This window comes from Oncorhynchus masou, chromosome 3 (assembly GCF_036934945.1).
Source record: "Oncorhynchus masou masou isolate Uvic2021 chromosome 3, UVic_Omas_1.1, whole genome shotgun sequence".
NCBI lineage: Eukaryota > Metazoa > Chordata > Actinopteri > Salmoniformes > Salmonidae > Oncorhynchus > Oncorhynchus masou.
The window spans coordinates 46,235,920-46,254,687 of NC_088214.1; the positions used below are offsets into that span (position 1 = coordinate 46,235,920).

Genomic DNA, 18,768 nt, shown 5'->3' on the forward strand with positions numbered 1-18,768 from the left:
TCAAAACAATATTGTGATGAATGATGCCACCCATGAATAGCATGTCATTAACTTATAAGATAAAAAAAAAATATCTAGACACTTACTTCATGAATGGTTGATGCTGCTGCCGATTAGAAAATCAATGCGATGCTTGACCGAACTGCTGGGAAATCCACGTGCACCTAGGCTGATTTGCAATGTAGTCTGATGCCAAAGTGTGCTGTGCAGGTTTGACTCAACTCCTCTGACAGTTAGATTATGAAAAATACATCAAAGCCAAATCAGATGAAGTGATTGTTTGGAGGGAATACAGTGCAAAGGCAGCCATGCTGCACAATCTCTCTTGCTTTTGGGTGGGACCGGCACTAAAACTAGAAGGGAATATGTAAATAACAAATGAATTTTTAAAAATGTATTATTATCAGATCGCCGGGTGACGTTATGTGCGTGGGCCAAAATTACATCCCACCTGAACAGGCTGAAATCCCACGTGCTTTTACACAAAAATGACTGTCATAATTTTCACGATTTCAGAGTGTTATTTCGACCTCATAGTGTGGAAACATCGTCCGAAAAACTGGAAAACATGTTTTAAACCGCACTGCCTCTTTAAAGCCAGCCAGCCCTCCCTGAGAAGCAGCCAGACAGTGTTCCGCCTCAGTGAACATTCTAGCTATTAAACCTTCTCTGTTTTGTTTTATGCTTCAGATGGAATGTTGTTCAATCAGGACAATTCAGTATGTGTTCTGTAGAACTCTTATAACAGTGTAAAGAGTTTCTGTGTATGTTTTGTAGCACTCTGAAAATAGTACTGATTTTTGTACAATAGCTTTGATGCAGCTAGGTGGTGGTATTAGGTGCTGGTGTGTAGGTGCGTGCGTCGGCGGGGTGGGGGCGGTGGAGTATCCACGTGCCGGTTTTGGTGGGCCTGTCTGCATCAAAATCCAGGGCTGTTTTTTTTTTTAAACCTCCCTGTGCGTGTGTGTGTGGTGACTAGTGTCCCAGAATCATGTGTACAGAGAAAAGGTGTGTGTGCACTGTGCACATGCTCCAGTAGGAGCATCTGTATTCTTTGTGTGTACAGAAAACATAATGAGTCCCCCACCCTAACACCCCTGACCCCTACCCCCCACCTCAGACTCATAATCAGACAGTCGAGTTTGTGTTACATGTGCTGATCCCAGTTGCCAAGGACCCATCTGCATCTGCATGGTGTTAGAAATATATATATAGACTTTGCAATAAGCCACCCTCCTAGCTCCCGGTCGATCATGCAGATGCCCCATGGGAAAAGTGTGTGACATATGCGTCATGGGGAAAATATAGGAGAATGTGCATATGTAACATGTCTGAGCGCACATACAGTATGTGTGTGTGTAAAGTCTTCTCTGTGTGAACGTTTCCTCTTTGTTCCACCTGCGTATAGCCATCTCGTACAGCAGTCAGTTGAACAAGAGAGAGGCTTAACAGAACAGCGGGGAATATAGACTGAGCTAACCTGACAATGCGGGAGCCACACACACTGGAGACACACAGGGAGTTAATTTACATTACAGGGAATGAGAGTGAATGATGGCTTTCCATCCTTTAGCATTCCTTAATAGGGAGTATAATAGGGATGAGCATTTGAAATCATTTCACTATTCAAATAATATTGTAACCCATATGCAGATTTACTCAGTTTATCATTAGAATACAATAACAGGGGGTGTATCACTTTAAGATAGCTTCAGACTTAACCCCATCGCGACGTCCCCCAAAGGCTAACTTTCTAGCCCTTGCTATCTGCTTGCTTGCTAATTCGGCCTGCTAACTGCTAGCTTGTTTAGCCCCGGCCTACAAACTGTTAGCTTGTTAGCACAGGCCTGCTAACTGTCTGAATCGCCGCGTCTCCAGCCAGCCCAACCACTCACTGGACCCATATTTACTTTCAATCTCTTTTCGATTTTTAATTCGATTATACATTCTGGTAACCTGCCTCACCCAATGTGATACGGAATTGCTATTATTTTTAATTTGTAGAACACATTTAAGAACCTCCAGAAGCAAACCAGCTAACTAGCTACAAGCTATTTAGTCATTGTTAGCCACTGCTAGCGGCTTTAACATTCTGCACAGCCAGCCAGTTTTTTAGCCTGGATAATACTCGCCAGCCTAGCTTCCCTGTCCCATCCACCGCTGCCCCCTGGACGCTGTGATCACGTGGCTACATAGCTGATGCCTGCTGGACTGTCCATTAATCACGGTACTCCATTCTGTTTGTTTATGTTTTATCTGTCGGCCCCAGCCGCACAGGCTCTGTGTGTAGTTAATCCGACCCTCTCTGCCTAGTCAACGCCATTTTACCTGCTGTTGTTGTGCTAGCTGATTAGCTGTTGTCTCACCTACTGTTTTAGCTAGCTCTCCCAATCAACACCTGTGATTACTGTATGCCTCGCTGTATGTCTCTCTCAAATGTCAATATGCCTGGTATACTGTTGTTCAGGTTAGTTATCATTGTTTTAGTTTACAATGGAGCCCCTAGTTCCACTCTTCATACCCCTGATACCTCCTTTGTCCCACCTCCAACACATGCGGTGACCTCACCCATTACAACCAGCAACCAGCATGTTCTGGGACACTGTGAAGTCCATGGAGAACAAGAGCACCTCCTCCCAGCTGCCCACTGCACTGAGGCTAGGTAACACCGTCACCACTCATAAATCCATGATTATCAAAAACTTCAACAAGCATTTCTCAACGGCTGGCCGTGCCTTCCTCCTGGCTACTCCAACCTCGGCCAACAGTTCCGCCCCCCCCACCCCGCAGCTACTCGCCCAAGCCTCTCCAGGTTCTCCTTTACCCAAATCCAGAAAGCAGATGTTCTGAAAGAGCTGCAAAACCTGGACCCGTACAAATCAGCTGGGCTTGACAATCTGGACCCTCTATTTCTGAAACTATCCGCCGCCATTGTCGCAACCCCTATTACCAGCCTGTTCAACCTCTCTTACATATCGTCTGAGATCCCCAAGGATTTGAAAGCTGCCGCAGTCATCCCCCTCTTCAAAGGGGGAGACACCCTGGACCCAAACTGTTACAGACCTATATCCATCCTGCCCTGCCTAAGGTCTTCGAAAGCCAAGTCAACAAACAGGTCACTGACCATCTCGAATCCCACCGTACCTTCTCCGCTGTGCAATCTGGTTTCCGAGCCGGTCACAGGTGCACCTCAGCCACGCTCAAGGTACTAAACGATATCCTAACCGCCATCGATAAAAGACAGTACTGTGCAGCAGTCTTTATCGACCTGGCCAAGGCTTTCGACTCTGTCAATCACCATATTCTTATCGGCAGACTCAGTAGCCTTGGTTTTTCTGATGACTGCCTTGCCTGGTTCACCAACTACTTTGCAGACAGAGTTCAGTGTGTCAAATCGGAGGGCATGCTGTCCGGTCCTCTGGCAGTCTCTATGGGGGTGCCACAGGGTTCAATTCTCGGGCAGACTATTTTCTCTGTATATATCAATGATGTTGCTCTTGCTGCGGGCGATTCCCTGATCCACCTCTACGCACACGACACCATTCTGTATACTTCCGGCCCGTCCTTGGACACTGTGCTATCAAACCTCCAAACGAGCTTCAATGCCATACAACACTCCTTCCATGGCCTCCAACTGCTCTTAAACGCTAGTAAAACCAAATGCATGCTTTTCAACCGTTCGCTGCCTGCACCCACACGCCCGACTAGAATCACCACCCTGGATGGTTCTGACCTTGAATATGTGGACATCTATAAGTACCTAGGTGTCTGGCTAGACTGTAAACTCTCCTTCCGGACTCATATCAAACATCTCCAATCTAAAATCAAATATAGAGTCGGCTTTCTATTTCGCAACAAAGCCTCCTTCACTCACGCCGCCAAACTTACCCTAGTAAAACTGACTATCCTACCGATCCTCGACTTCGGCGATGTCATCTACAAAATAGCTTCCAACACTCTACTCAGCAAACTGGATGCAGTTTATCACAGTGCCATCCGTTTTGTTACTAAAGCACCTTATACCACCCACCACTGCGACCTGTATGCTCTAGTCAGCTGGCCCTCGCTACATATTCGTCGCCAGACCCACTGGCTCCAGGTCATCTACAAGTCCATGCTAGGTAAAGCTCAGCCTTATCTCAGTTCACTGGTCACAATGGCAACACCCACCCGTAGCACTCACTCCAGCAGGTGTATCTCACTAATCATCCCTAAAGCCAATACCTCATTTGGCCGCCTTTCGTTCCAGTTGTCTGCTGTCTGTGACTGGAACGAATTGCAAAAATCGCTGAAGTTGGAGACTTTTATCTCCCTCACCAACTTCAAACATCTGCTATCTGAGCAGCTAACCGATCACTGCAGCTGTACATAGTCTATCGGTAAATAGCCCACCCAATTTTACCAACCTTATCCCCATACTGTTTATATTTATTTACTTTTCTGCTCTTTTGCACACCAATATCTCTACCTGTACATGACCATCTGATCATTTATCACTCCAGTGTTAATCTGCAATATTGTAATTATTCGCCTACCTCCTCATGCTTTTTGCACACAATCTATATAGACTCTCTTTTTTCTACTGTGTTATTGACTTGTTAATTGTTTACTCCATGTGTAACTCTGTGTTGTCTGTTCACACTGCTATGGTTTATCTTGGCCAGGTCGCAGTTGCAAATGAGAACTTGTTCTCAACTAGCCTACCTGGTTAAATAAATGTGAAATTTAAAAAAAGGCATCAAGTATATTCTTTTGGTCATTTTTCAGCAGTGGTACGATTTACAGCTATGGTCTTAGAATTACATTGGAATGCATTAGCTGTTATCCATGTTGTAATTACTCTATGCAAGTAGACAAATGCACCTTGCAGCTCCTCATATTCAGCTTAACTCAGCATTAATACCCTCTTTGGGATAGGCGGGACGCTAGCACCCCATCTGGCCAATAGCCAGGGAAAATGCAGAGCACCAAATTCAAATAAAATTCTATAAAAATCAAACTTTCATTAAATCACACACGTAAGACACCAAATTAAAGCTACACTCGTTGTGAATCCAGACAACATGTCAGACTTCAAAAAGGCTTTTCGGTGGAAGCATAAGATGCTATTATCTGATAATAGCACAACATGAGAGAGTAGCATATTTCAACTCTGCAGGCGCGACACAAAACGCAGAAATAAAATATAACTCATGCCTTACCTTCGACGAACTTCTTTTGTTGGCACTCCAATATGTCCCATAAACATCGCAAATGGTCCTTTGTTCGATTAACTCTGTCCATATATATCCAAAATGTCCATTTATTTGGCACATTTGATCCAGAAAAACACTGGTTCCACTACAAAATATCTCAGTTACCTGTAAACTTTGCCAAAACATTTCAAACTACTTTTGTAATACAACTGTAGGTATTTTTAAACGTAAATAATCAATAAAATTGAAGACGGGATGATCTGTGTTCAATACAGGAAGACAACAAACTCAAGCATGCTTTCTGGTCTTGCGCAACTATTCAAACAGTACACATGATGTGACACTTGTTCAAGATGGCCGTACTTCTTCATGACACAAAGGAATAACCTAAACCAATTTCTAAAGACTGGTGACATCCAGTGGAATCGGTAGGAACTGCAAACAGTAGAGCGATTTTCTAGGTTAGCCAGCCAGCTATTGTCGTTCTTTTAAAGTAACGGAACGCAATCAACCTTGCTAGCTAGCCAGCTAGCCCCCGAATAGCAGCACTGTAGAAACTATTACACTCGACGGAACGACTTGATTAGTGTAGTGTCAACATCGCAGCCACTACCAGCTAGCCTACTCCAGCAGTACTGTATCATTTCAATCATTTTAGTCATAAGATTCTTGCTACGTAAGCTTAACTTTCTGAACATTCGAGACGTGTAGTCCACTTGTCATTCCAATCTCCTTTGCATTAGCGTAGCCTCTTCTGTACCCTGTTAACTATGTGTCTATCTATCCCTGTTCTCTCCTCTCTGCACAGACCATACAAACGCTCCACACCGCGTGGCCGCGGCCACCCTAATCTGGTGGTCCCAGCGCGCACGACCCACGTGGAGTTCCTGGTCTCCGGTAGCCTCTGGAACTGCCGATCTGCGGCCAACAAGGCAGAGTTCATCTCAGCCTATGCCTCCCTCCAGTCCCTCGACTTCCTGGCACTGACGGAAACATGGATCACCACAGATAACACTGCTACTCCTACTGCTCTCTCTTCGTCCGCCCACGTGTTCTCGCACACCCCGAGAGCTTCTGGTCAGCGGGGTGGTGGCACCGGGATCCTCATCTCTCCCAAGTGGTCATCTCTCTCTCTCCCCTTACCCATCTATCTATCGCCTCCTTTGAATTCCATGCTGTCACAGTTACCAGCCCTTTCAAGCTTAACATTCTTATCATTTATCGCCCTCCAGGTTCCCTCGGAGAGTTCATCAATGAGCTTGATGCCTTGATAAGCTCCTTTCCTGAGGACGGCTCACCTCTCACAGTCCTGGGCGACTTTAACCTCCCCACGTCTACCTTTGACTCATTCCTCTCTGCCTCCTTCTTTCCACTCCTCTCCTCTTTTGACCTCACCCTCTCACCTTCCCCCTACTCACAAGGCAGGCAATACGCTCGACCTCATCTTTACTAGATGCTGTTCTTCCACTAACCTCACTGCAACTCCCCTCCAAGTCTCCGACCACTGCCTTGTATCCTTTTCCCTCTCGCTCTCATCCAACACTTCCCACACTGCCCCTACTCGGATGGTATCGCGCCGTCCCAACCTTCGCTCTCTCTCCCCCGCTACTCTTTCCTCTTCCATCCTATCATCTCTTCCCTCTGCTCATACCTTCTCCAACCTTTCTCCTGACTCTGCCTCCTCAACCCTCCTCTCTTCCCTTTCTGCATCCTTTGACTCTCTATGTCCCCTATCCTCCAGGCCGGCTCGGTCCTCCCCTCCCGCTCCGTGGCTCGATGACTCATTGCGAGCTCACAGAACAGAGCTCCGGGCAGCCGAGCGGAAATGGAGGAAAACTCGCCCTCCCTGCGGACCTGGCATCCTTTCACTCCCTCCTCTCTACATTTTCCTCCTCTGTCTCTGCTGCTAAAGCCACTTTCTACCACTCTAAATTCCAAGCATCTGCCTCTAACCCTAGGAAGCTCTTTGCCACCTTCTCCTCCCTCCTGAATCCTCCTCCCCCTCCCCCCTCCTCCCTCTCTGCAGATGACTTCGTCAACCATTTTGAAAAGAAGGTCGACGACATCCGATCCTCGTTTGCTAAGTCAAACGACACCGCTGGTTCTGCTCACACTGCCCTACCCTGTGTTCTGACCTCTTTCTCCCCTCTCTCTCCAGATGAAATCTCGCTTCTTGTGACGGCCGGCCGCCCAACAACCTGCCCGCTCGACCCTATCCCCTCCTCTCTCCTCCAGACCATTTCCGGGGACCTTCTCCCTTACCTCACCTCGCTCATCAACTCATCCCTGACCGCTGGCTACGTCCCTTCCGTCTTCAAGAGAGCGAGAGTTGCACCCCTTCTGAAAAAACCTACACTCGATCCCTCCGATGTCAACAACTACAGACCAGTATCCCTTCTTTCTTTTCTCTCCAAAACTCTTGAACGTGCCGTCCTTGGCCAGCTCTCCCGCTATCTCTCTCAGAATGACCTTCTTGATCCAAATCAGTCAGGTTTCAAGACTAGTCATTCAACTGAGACTGCTCTTCTCTGCATCACGGAGGCGCTCCGCACTGCTAAAGCTAACTCTCTCTCCTCTGCTCTCATCCTTCTAGACCTATCGGCTGCCTTCGATACTGTGAACCATCAGATCCTCCTCTCCACCCTCTCCGAGTTGGGCATCTCCGGCGCGGCCCACGCTTGGATTGCGTCCTACCTGACAGGTCGCTCCTACCAGGTGGTGTGGCGAGAATCTGTCTCCTCGCCACGCGCTCTCACCACTGGTGTCCCCCAGGGCTCTGTTCTAGGCCCTCTCCTATTCTCGCTATACACCAAGTCACTTGGCTCTGTCATAACCTCACATGGTCTCTCCTATCATTGCTATGCAGACGACACACAATTAATCTTCTCCTTTCCCCCTTCTGATGACCAGGTGGCGAATCGCATCTCTGCATGTCTGGCAGACATATCAGTGTGGATGACGGATCATCACCTCAAGCTGAACCTCGGCAAGACGGAGCTGCTCTTCCTCCCGGGGAAGGACTGCCCGTTCCATGATCTCGCCATCACGGTTGACAACTCCATTGTGTCCTCCTCCCAGAGCGCTAAGAACCTTGGCGTGATCCTGGACAACACCCTGTCGTTCTCAACCAACATCATGGCGGTGGCCCGTTCCTGTAGGTTCATGCTCTACAACATCCGCAGAGTACGACCCTGCCTCACACAGGAAGCGGCGCAGGTCCTAATCCAGGCACTTGTCATCTCCCGTCTGGATTACTGCAACTCGCTGTTGGCTGGGCTCCCTGCCTGTGCCATTAAACCCCTACAACTCATCCAGAACGCCGCAGCCCGTCTGGTGTTCAACCTTCCCAAGTTCTCTCACGTCACCCCGCTCCTCCGCTCTCTCCACTGGCTTCCAGTTGAAGCTCGCATCCGCTACAAGACCATGGTGCTTGCCTACGGAGCTGTGAGGGGAACGGCACCGCAGTACCTCCAGGCTCTGATCAGGCCCTACACCCAAACAAGGACACTGCGTTCATCCACCTCTGGCCTGCTCGCCTCCCTACCATTGAGGAAGTACAGTTCCCGCTCAGCCCAGTCAAAACTGTTCGCTGCTCTGGCCCCCCAATGGTGGAACAAACTCCCTCACGACGCCAGGACAGCGGAGTCAATCACCACCTTCCGGAGACACCTGAAACCCCACCTCTTCAAGGAATACCTAGGATAGGATAAGTAATCCTTCTCACCACCCCCCCTTAATGATTTAGATGCACTATTGTAAAGTGGCTGTTCCACTGGATGTCAGAAGGTGAATTCACCAATTTGTAAGTCGCTCTGGATAAGAGCGTCTGCTAAATGACTTAAATGTAAATGTAAATGTAAACAAGTCCCTTAGAAATCTGGTTTCCCAATGAAAAGACATTGAATAGACAGTGACCTCAATGAAAACGAAAATCGGAATGGTTTGTCCTCTGGGTTTTGCCTGCTACATAAGTTCTGTTATACTCACAGACATGATTCAAACAGTTCTAGAAACGTCAGAGTGTTGTCTATCCAAATCTACTAATAATATGCACATCTCATATTCTGGGCATGAGTAGCAGGAAGTTGAATTTGGGCACGCTATTTATACAAAAGTGAAAATGCTGCCCCTATCCCGAATAAGTTTTAAGCATATTTAGCTAATGCATCGCATTTATGCTGTTGAACATTGCACGTGCATGAAATATCATTTTCCGACGATAGGCACATATTGAACATTTGTCTTCCTTCCAAGCATGTCATGGAAGCTGGAGGAAGCAGTTTGTTGTAATCACCAGCGAAATCACTTGTTTGTGCGGTACTACGTGGGACTGTTCCTCATCTCATCTACTTGAAAAAGGAAACATTTTATTAATATACAAGGTTGTTTATATTCATTTTAGCCTGTGCACAACCATAGGAGCTTTATGGTGTACACCAAAAATAGAGTGTTATTGCATTTGCATAACTGTGTTGGTTTGATGTAGGAATGTTGTCGTTGTTTTACTGAAAACATAAGTCAATACATACGGACTTACAGTCACATTATTCATATACGCTCCAGCTCAAAGAATAGATATTTATTTTAACATTTTAATGAGAGTAATACAACTTGTACATGGTAAAGTACCCTTAATTCTTATTACAAGGTTTTGGGTTACAATATCATAAAATGTTTTCGGATATCTGGATAGTAGAAATATGTGTGTTTAACCTGAGCACTTGCTGCGTGATGGAGGCATTTGCTTTTTTGTCCTCTATTGGTCCCGCAAGCAAGGGGGAGGCCGATGACTGAGCGCCCCCATCAAATAAACTCAATGAATTGCGAACTCCTTGAATTTCGCAATTATATCCTTAAAAAAATTTTTTTGCTCACTTTTTTTGTTTTTACACTTGGAATATTTTTTTTTTTTACAATATTTTTTTTATTAATACAAATGATTGAATAATATCTGTTTGGATATTCAAATAATCGAGCCCATTTCTAGAGAATAACACTTCAATCTGTCTAAAATAATTATAGATATACTGTATAATATAAATGCCTCTTAGCAGATGCTTTACCCAAAACAACAATGTGCATACATTGGTATGTGTATGTGATCCCTGCTGGGATTGAACCCACGACCTTGGCATTGCTAGTGCCACACTCTTACCAACTAAACCATAGGACTATAATTAACATGGACCGATTCTTCCATGAATTATCAACCCTTGATATGGAATGTTTATGCATATTCGTATGATGTAGAATAATGTATTTTAGTAAGGCTTATAATACCTTCAGTCAATAAGAACAAATTCTTATTTACAATGACGGCCAACCTCGGCCAAATCTAGACGATGCTGGGCCAATCACGACTGGATGTGATCCAGCCTGGAATCAAACCAGGGACTGTAGTGACACCTCTCACACTGATAGGCAGTGCAATAGACCGCTGCGCCACTCGGGAGCACGAGAACAAGGCTGTAACATAACAAAATGTGGAAAAAGTTAAGGGGTCTGAATACTTTCCGAAAGCACTGTGTATACATGCTTATGACAAATCTTATGATTTGTCATAGGCATTACAGTGTATTATACCTGTCAGCTTTAAAATATAGAGTTACAACAGTAATTTGATAATTAGATAAACAGAGTAGCAGCAGTGTAAAAGAGGGTTCTGGGTAGCCCTTTGATTAGCTGTTCAGGAGGCTTATGGCTTGGGGGTAGAGGCTGTTATTAAGAAGCCTTTTGGACCTATACTTGGCGCTCCGATACCACTTGCCGTGCAGTAGCTGTGGCTGGAGTCTGACTATTTTTATGGCCTGGATGGCGGGAAGCTTGGCCCAAAGTGATATACTGGGTCGTACGCACTACCCTCTGTAGTGCATTGCGGTCAGAGGCCGTGCAGTAGACATACAAGGCAGTGATGCTCTCAATGGTGCAGCTGTGAACCTTTTAAGAATCTGAGGACCCATGCCAAATCATTTCAGTCTCCTGAGGAGGAATAGGCTTTGTCTTGCCCTCTTCACGACTGTCTTAGTGTGTTTGAACCATGATAGTTTGTTGGTGATATGGACACCAAAGAACTTGAAGTTCTCAACCTGCTCCACTGCAGCTTGTCGATGAGAATGGGGGCGTGCTCGGTCCTCCTTTTCCTGTAGTCCACAATCATGTCCTTTGTCTTGATCACGTTGAGGGAGAGGTTGTTTTCCTGGCTGGCACCACACGGCCAGGTCTCTGACCTCCTCCCTATAGGCTGTCTCGTTGTTGGTGATCAGGCCTACCACGGTTGTGTCATAGGCAAACTTGATGATGGTGTTGGAGTCATGCCTGGCCATGCAGTCAAGAGTTAACCGGGAGTACTCGAGGGGACTGAGCACGCACCCCGAGGGGCCCCCGTGTTGAGGATCAGCGTGGGCGGATGTGTTGTTACCTACCCTTACCACCTGGGGGAGACCTGTCAGGAAGTCCAGGATCCAGTTGCAGAGGGAGGTGTTTAGTCCCAGGGTCCTTAGCTGAGTGATGAGCTAATCATGGCGCTGACAGAGATGGTCGCCTCACTTCGAGTTCTTAGGAAACTATGCAGTATTTCGTTTTTTTATGTATTATTTCTTACATTGTTACCCCAGGAAATCTTAAGTCTTATTACATACAGCCGGGAAGAACTATTGGATATAAGAGCACGTCAACTTACCAACATTACGACCAGGAATACGACTTTCCCAAAGCGGAGCCTCTGTTTGGACCACCACCCAGGACAATGGAACTAATACCAGTAGGCGATCCAAAACAACGATGACGCAGAAGGGGCAGATGAAGTGGCCATCTGGCCAGGCTCTGTAGACGTGCACATCGCACACTGCTCCCGAGCCAATGTCCAATCTCTTGACAACAAGGTAGACGAAATTTGAGCAAGGGTTGCTTTCCAGAGAGACATCAGAGATTGTAACATTCTCGGTTTCTCGGAATATATTGGTCGGAATCGGTTCAGCCACCGGGCTTCTCCTTGCATCGCGCCAACAGAGATAAACACCTCTGGGAAAAGGAAGGGTGGGGGTGTATGCTTTATGATTAACGACTCATGGTGTAATAATAACAACATACAAGAACTCAAGACCTTTTGCTCACCTGATCTAGAATTCCTTACAATCATGTGCCGGCCATTTTACCTATCAAAATAATTAATTCTCGTCAGTTATAGTCACAGCTGTGTACATTCCCCCTCAAGCAGACACCAAGATGGCCATCAAGGAACTTCACTGGACTATATGCGAACTGGAAACCATACATCTTGAGGCTGCATTAATTGTAGCTGGGGATTTTAACAAAGCAAATTTGAGAACAACCTAAATTCTTCCAGCCTATTGATTGTGCTACACGTATGCGCAATACCCTTGATCACTGCTACTCTAACTTCCGCGATGCATACGAAGCACTCCTCCGCCATCCCTTCGGCAAATCCGATCACAACACCATCTTTCTCAAACAGGACGTACCAGTGACGAGAACCATCAACGCTGGTCCGACCAATTGGAAGCCATGCTTCAAGATTGTTTTGATCACGTAGACTGGAAAATGTTCCGATCAGCCTCAGAGAACAACATCGACCTATACGCTGACTCGGTGAGTGTTTATTAAGAAGTGCATTGGAGAGGTTGTACACACGGTGACTATTATAACCTACCCTAACCAGAAACCATGGATGGATGTCGGCATTCATGCAAAACTGAAAGCGCGATCCACCATATTTAACCATGGAAAGAGGTCTGGAAACATAATCTCCACTTCGCTGGCCCTCAACATTATTGCCACACAAAGGCCCTATGTCATACCCACTGTGACTATTAAAACCTACCCTAACCAGAAACCGTGAATGGATGGCAGCATTCATGCAAAACTGAAAGCGCGATCCACCATATTTAACAATGGAAAGAGGTCTGGAAACATAATCTCCACTTTGCTGGCCCTCAACATTAGGGCCACACAAAGGGGTGCATTGCTCAGCCCCCTCCTGTACTCTCTGTTCACCCACAACTGCGTGTCAAAGAACGCCTCCAACTCAATCATCAAGTTTGCAGATGACAACATTAGGGGCCTTGATTACCGACAACGACGAGACAGCTTACAGGGAGGAGGTGAGGGCACTCGGAGTATGGCATCAGGAAAACAACCTCTCACTCAACAAAGGAGATGATCGTGGACTTCAGGAAACAATAGAGGGAGCATCCCCCCCTATCAACGCCGAAGGGACAGCAGTGGAGAAGCTGAAAAGTTTTAAGTTCCTCGACATACACATCACAGACCAACTGAAATGGTCCACTCACACCGACAGTGTGGTGAAGAAGGCTCAACAGCGCCTCTTCAACCTCAGGAGGCTGAAGAAATTTGGCTTGTCACCCAAAACCCTGACAGACTTTTACAGATGCACAATTTAGAGCATCCTGTCGGGCTCCTATCATAGCTGCAAGGCTCTCCAGAGGGTGGTGCGGTCTGTACAACACATCACCAGGGGCAAACTACCTGCTCTCCAGGACACCTGCAGCACCCAATGTCACAGGAAGGCCAAAAAGATTATCAAGGACATCAACCACCCGAGCCACTGCCGGGTACAAGTGCATCAAAGCTGGGACCGAGAGACTGAAAAACAGCTTCTATCCCAATGCCATCAGATTGCATCCATCAGTGATTGCTGTTTAGCAGTCTAACTCAGAGAGGCTGCTGCCAACATTGAGACCCAATCACTGGCCACTCTAATAAATGGATCACTAGTACTTTATACAATGCACTCTAAATAATGCCAAATGAATAATGTTTACATATCACATGTATATACTGTATTTTATACCATCTATTGCACCTTGCCTATGCCACTCGGCCATTGCTCATCCATATACTTACATGTACATATTCTCATTCACTCCTTTAGATTTGTGTATTAGGTAGTTGTGGGGGAATTGTTAGATTACGTGTTAGATATTACTGCACTGTCAGAACTAGAAACACAAGCACTGTCAGAACTAGAAACACAAGCATTTCGCTACACTCGCATTAACATCTGCTAACAGTGTGTGTGTGACAAAGAACATTTGATTATTTGATTTGATCTTTGAAAGCACTATGGTGTTGAACACTGAGCTGTAGTAAATGAATAGCATTCTCACATAGGTGTTCCTTTAGTCCAGGTGGGAAAGGGCAGTGTTGAGTGCAACAGAGATTGCATCAACTGTGGATCTGTTGGGGCGGTATGCAAATTGGAGTGGGTCTAGGGTTTCTGGGATAATGATGTTGATGTGAGCCATGACCAGCCTTTCAAAGCACTTCATGGCTACATACGTGAGTGCTACTGGTCGGTATTCATTTAGGCAGGTTAGCTTAGTGTTCTGGGGCACAGGGACTATGGTGGTATGTTTGAAACATGTTGGTATTACAGACTCAGTCAGGGACCGGTTGAAAATGTTAGTGAAGACACTTGCCAGTTGGTCAGTACACGTCCTGGTAATCTGTCTGGCACTGCGGCCTTGTGAATGTTGACCTGTTTAAAACTTCTTCGGGATCGGTGTCCCGTCCACGGGACGGTTGAGCCGACATATGCTAATCGCATTGGCAGAAAGCTTAAATTCTTGTTAATCTAACTGTGCTGTCAAATTCACAGCTATTCAGCTATTACAGTGAAAGCATACCATACTATTGTTTGAGGAGAGTGCACAGTTTGGAACTTGAAAAGTTAATAATAAACCAATTGATACAAAATTTGGAACAGAAATACAATGATTCATTGGATCAGACCTAATCTTTGCACCAACACTGCTGCCATCTAGTGGCCAAAATCTCAATTGCACCTGAGCTGCAATAATACATTATGGCCTCTCTCTTGCATTTCAAAGACATTACAAAAAATACAAAAGAATGGTTGTTTTTTTCTTTATATTACCTTTCACCATATCTATTGTGTTATATTCTTCTACATTCCTTTCACATTTCCACAAACTTCAACGTGTTTCCTTTCAAATGGTACCAGGAATATGCATATCCTTGCTTCAGGGCCTGAGCTACAGGCAGTTAGATTTGGGTATGTCGTTTTGGGCAAAAATGTAAAAAATGGGACGGATCCTTACCCACGGCGAGCATGATCACACAGTCGTCCGGAACAGCTGATGCTCTCATGCATGCTTCAGTGTTACTTTCCTCGAAGCGAACATAGAAGTAATTTAGGTCATCTGGTAGGCTTGTGTCACAGGGCAGGTCGCGGCTGTGCTTCCCTTTGTAGTCTGGAATAGTTTGCAAGCCCTGCCACATCCGTCGAGCGTCGGAGCCGGTGTAGTATGATTCAATCTTAGTCCTGTATTGACACTGTGCCTGTTTGATGGTTTGTCGGAGGGCATAGCTGGATTTCTTATAAGCTTTCTGGGTTAGAGTCCCACTCCTTCAAAGCGGCAGCTCTAGCCTTTAGCTCAGTGTGGATGTTGCCATGTAAACCAAGGCTTCTGGTTGGGATATGTACGTACGGTCACTGTGGGGATGACATCATCAATGCGCTTATTGATAAAGCCAGTGACAGATGTGGTGTACTCCTCAACGCCATCGGAAGAATCCCGGAACATATTCCAGTCTGTGCTAGCAAAACAGTCCTATAGCTTAGCATCTGCCTCATCTGACCACTTTCTTTTTGACCAAGTCACAGGTGCTTCCTGCTTTGGTTTATGTTTGTAAGCAGAAATCAGGAGGATGGAATTATGGTCAGATTTACACGCGTCTGGAGTAAAGGTGTTCTAGAGTTTTATCCCCCTCTGGTTTCACATTTAACATGCTGGTAGAAATTAGGTCAAAAGGATTTGTGTTTCCTGTTTACTTATGACCGTATACAGCTAATTGAGTGCGGTCTTATTGCCAGCATCGGTTTGTGGTGGTATGTGTAGACAGCTATGAAAAATACAGATGAAAACTCTTGGTAAATAGTGAGGTCTAAAGCTTATCATGAGATACTCTACCCTCAGGCGATCAAAACCTCAAGACTTCCTTAGATTTCGTGTACCTGCAGTTGTTTAAAAATATACATAGACCATCACCCTTTACAATCACCCCTTTCTCCTGCATATGACGGGGATGAGGGCCTTGTAGGGCGTCTGAAGTAAATACTTACCGTACGACTTGTTGAAGAAAAAGTAATTCTCCAGTATGGGGTGAATAATCACTGTCATGATATCTAGAAGCTCTTTTCGGTCATAAGACATGGTGGCAGAAACATTAAGTACAAAATAACGGGATCTTAAAACGGCAGTCATCTCCTTCGGCGCCACTCCGATATACCAACAGAGAACATTGAGGTCCCTTTAGGCAGAATTAGAATAGACTCAATTAATGGATTCATCTGTTGGCATTCTTCTCGATTGACACTATTCTTGATCAGTCTGTTGTGATCACGATAGGCGGATGCGGCTACCGTTAGACAGTACTATTGAATAAATGATATGGCTATAGAAGTACTCACCATAATGAGCGAGCTCAGCAGCATGGCCTGGATACGCTTGGTGCCCTGGTGCCTGAATGGAATATCAACAACAGTTTGTTAGCAAATGGTGGGGGGGACTCACTCTTTGTGCAATAAAAAATGTTTAACATGTTTTTTTTAATGATTACCTCATTTCTCTATCCCACACATACAATTTCCAATGCCTCGCAAAGAAGGCCACCCATTGGTAGGTGGGTAAAAAAAATGTAAGCAGATATTGAATATCCCTTTGACCATGGTAAAGCTATTAATTACACTTTGGATGGTGTATCAATATACCCAGTCACTACAAAGATACAGGCATCCTTCTTAACTCAGTTGCCAGAAAGGAAGGATTTCACCATGAAGCCAATGGTGACATTAAAACAGTTACAGAGTTTAATGGCTGTGATAGGAGAAAACTGAGGATGGATCAACAACAATTGTAGATACTCCACAATACCAACGTAACTGACACAGTGAAAAGAAGGAAGCCTGTACAGAAAACAAATATTCCAAAACATGCATCCTGTTTGCAACAAGGCACTAAAGTTATATTGTAAAAATGTGGCAAAGAAATTCACTTTTTGTCCTAAATACAAAAATGGGGCAAATCCAATATAACACATTACTAAGCACCACTCTCCATATTTTCAATCATAGAGGTGGCTGCATCATATTATGGGTATATGTGTAATCGTTAAGAACTGTGAGTTTCAGGATAAAAAATGTGCGGATTGAAGCTAAGCACAGGCAAAATCCTAGAGGAAAACCTGGTTCAGTCTGCTTTCCACCAGATACTGGGAGATGAATTCACCTTTCAGCAGGACAAAAGCCTAAAACACAAGGCCAAATCTTCACTGGAGTTGCTTACAAAGTGGCCAAGTTAGAATTTCAAGTAGATTTAAGTCAAATTGTATGGCAAGACCTTAAATGGTTGTCTAACAATGATCAACAACCAATTTGACAGAGCTTGATGCATTTTTAAAAGAATAATGGGCACAATTCAGGTGTGTAAAGCTCTTAGAGGCTTACCCAGAAAGTCTCACAGCTGTAAAATTAGCTTCTTACAAAGTATTTACTCAGGGTGTGAATTATGTAAACAAGATTTCTCTATTTAATACATTTCAAAACACTGTCATTATGGGGTATTGTGTAAATGGTTGAGATTATTATGATGTTTAATCCATTTTCAATTCAGACTGTAAAACATAAAAATGTGGAATAAGTCAAGGGGTTTGAATATTTTCTGAAGGAATTGTATATGTAGTATAACATATAGCTCTACTAACTAGGTATATTCTCTATGTAACGGTTTTCTGTAGGCGAAGGAGTCGGACCAAAATGCAGCGTGTAGATTGCGATCCATGTTTAATGAAAACGTAAAACACGAATCAATACAAATACTACAAAACAAAAAGAACGTAACGAAAACCGAAACAGCCTATAGTAGTGTAAACTAACAGAGACAGGAACAAGGACACTAAGGACAATCACCCACGAAACACATAAACAATATGGCTACCTAAATATGGTTCCTAATCAGAGACAACGATAATCACCTGACTCTGATTGAGAACCGCCTCAGGCAGCCAATGACTATGCTATACACCCCACACAACCCCAAGACGAAACACACCACAAGTAAGTAAACCCATGTCACACCCTGGCCTGACCCAATAAATGAAGATAAACATAATAAATATAGACCAGGGCGTGACACTCTATAGTACATCTGTGTGGAAAGTCAAGTATGAAAATAAAAGGTATCTACATCCTTATATTATTACTAGAAATAGAGCTATAATAGAAAAATATACATTTTAATTCCAATGGCATCCTGGAAGTGTGTTGTGAATATTCCCAGATGTTTATAAGCACCTTCATAAGCACAGTACCTGTGCAGCACTAACTCATAAAAGTGTGTCATCCAGTGGTGTGTATTCATCAGTGCTAAGGGAAGCCAGGCTTCCGTATAAATTTGACAAAGAAAAAACTAAATCATTTATATTTTTGTCTCTCTTTGCTTCATAATTGTCCTTCAATTTACAAGAGGCTGAATGTATGTCACCGGAGAAAGCAGCTGATCGAGTGAAACAG

At 44.8% G+C, this 18,768-nt stretch overlaps 1 protein-coding gene across 3 annotated transcripts in view; it reads right to left on the minus strand.

Moving 5' to 3' along the window:
• The window catches only part of efr3a (EFR3 homolog A (S. cerevisiae)), a 235,686-nt gene that overhangs the window by 46,899 nt on the left and 170,019 nt on the right, over positions 1–18,768 (minus strand). For all 3 annotated transcript variants that reach the window (XM_064942642.1, XM_064942651.1, XM_064942632.1), the window contains one exon: positions 16,669–16,720. In XM_064942642.1, coding sequence (XP_064798714.1) covers positions 16,669–16,720 — 52 coding nt within the window. The remainder of the gene's footprint in view (positions 1–16,668; positions 16,721–18,768) is intronic.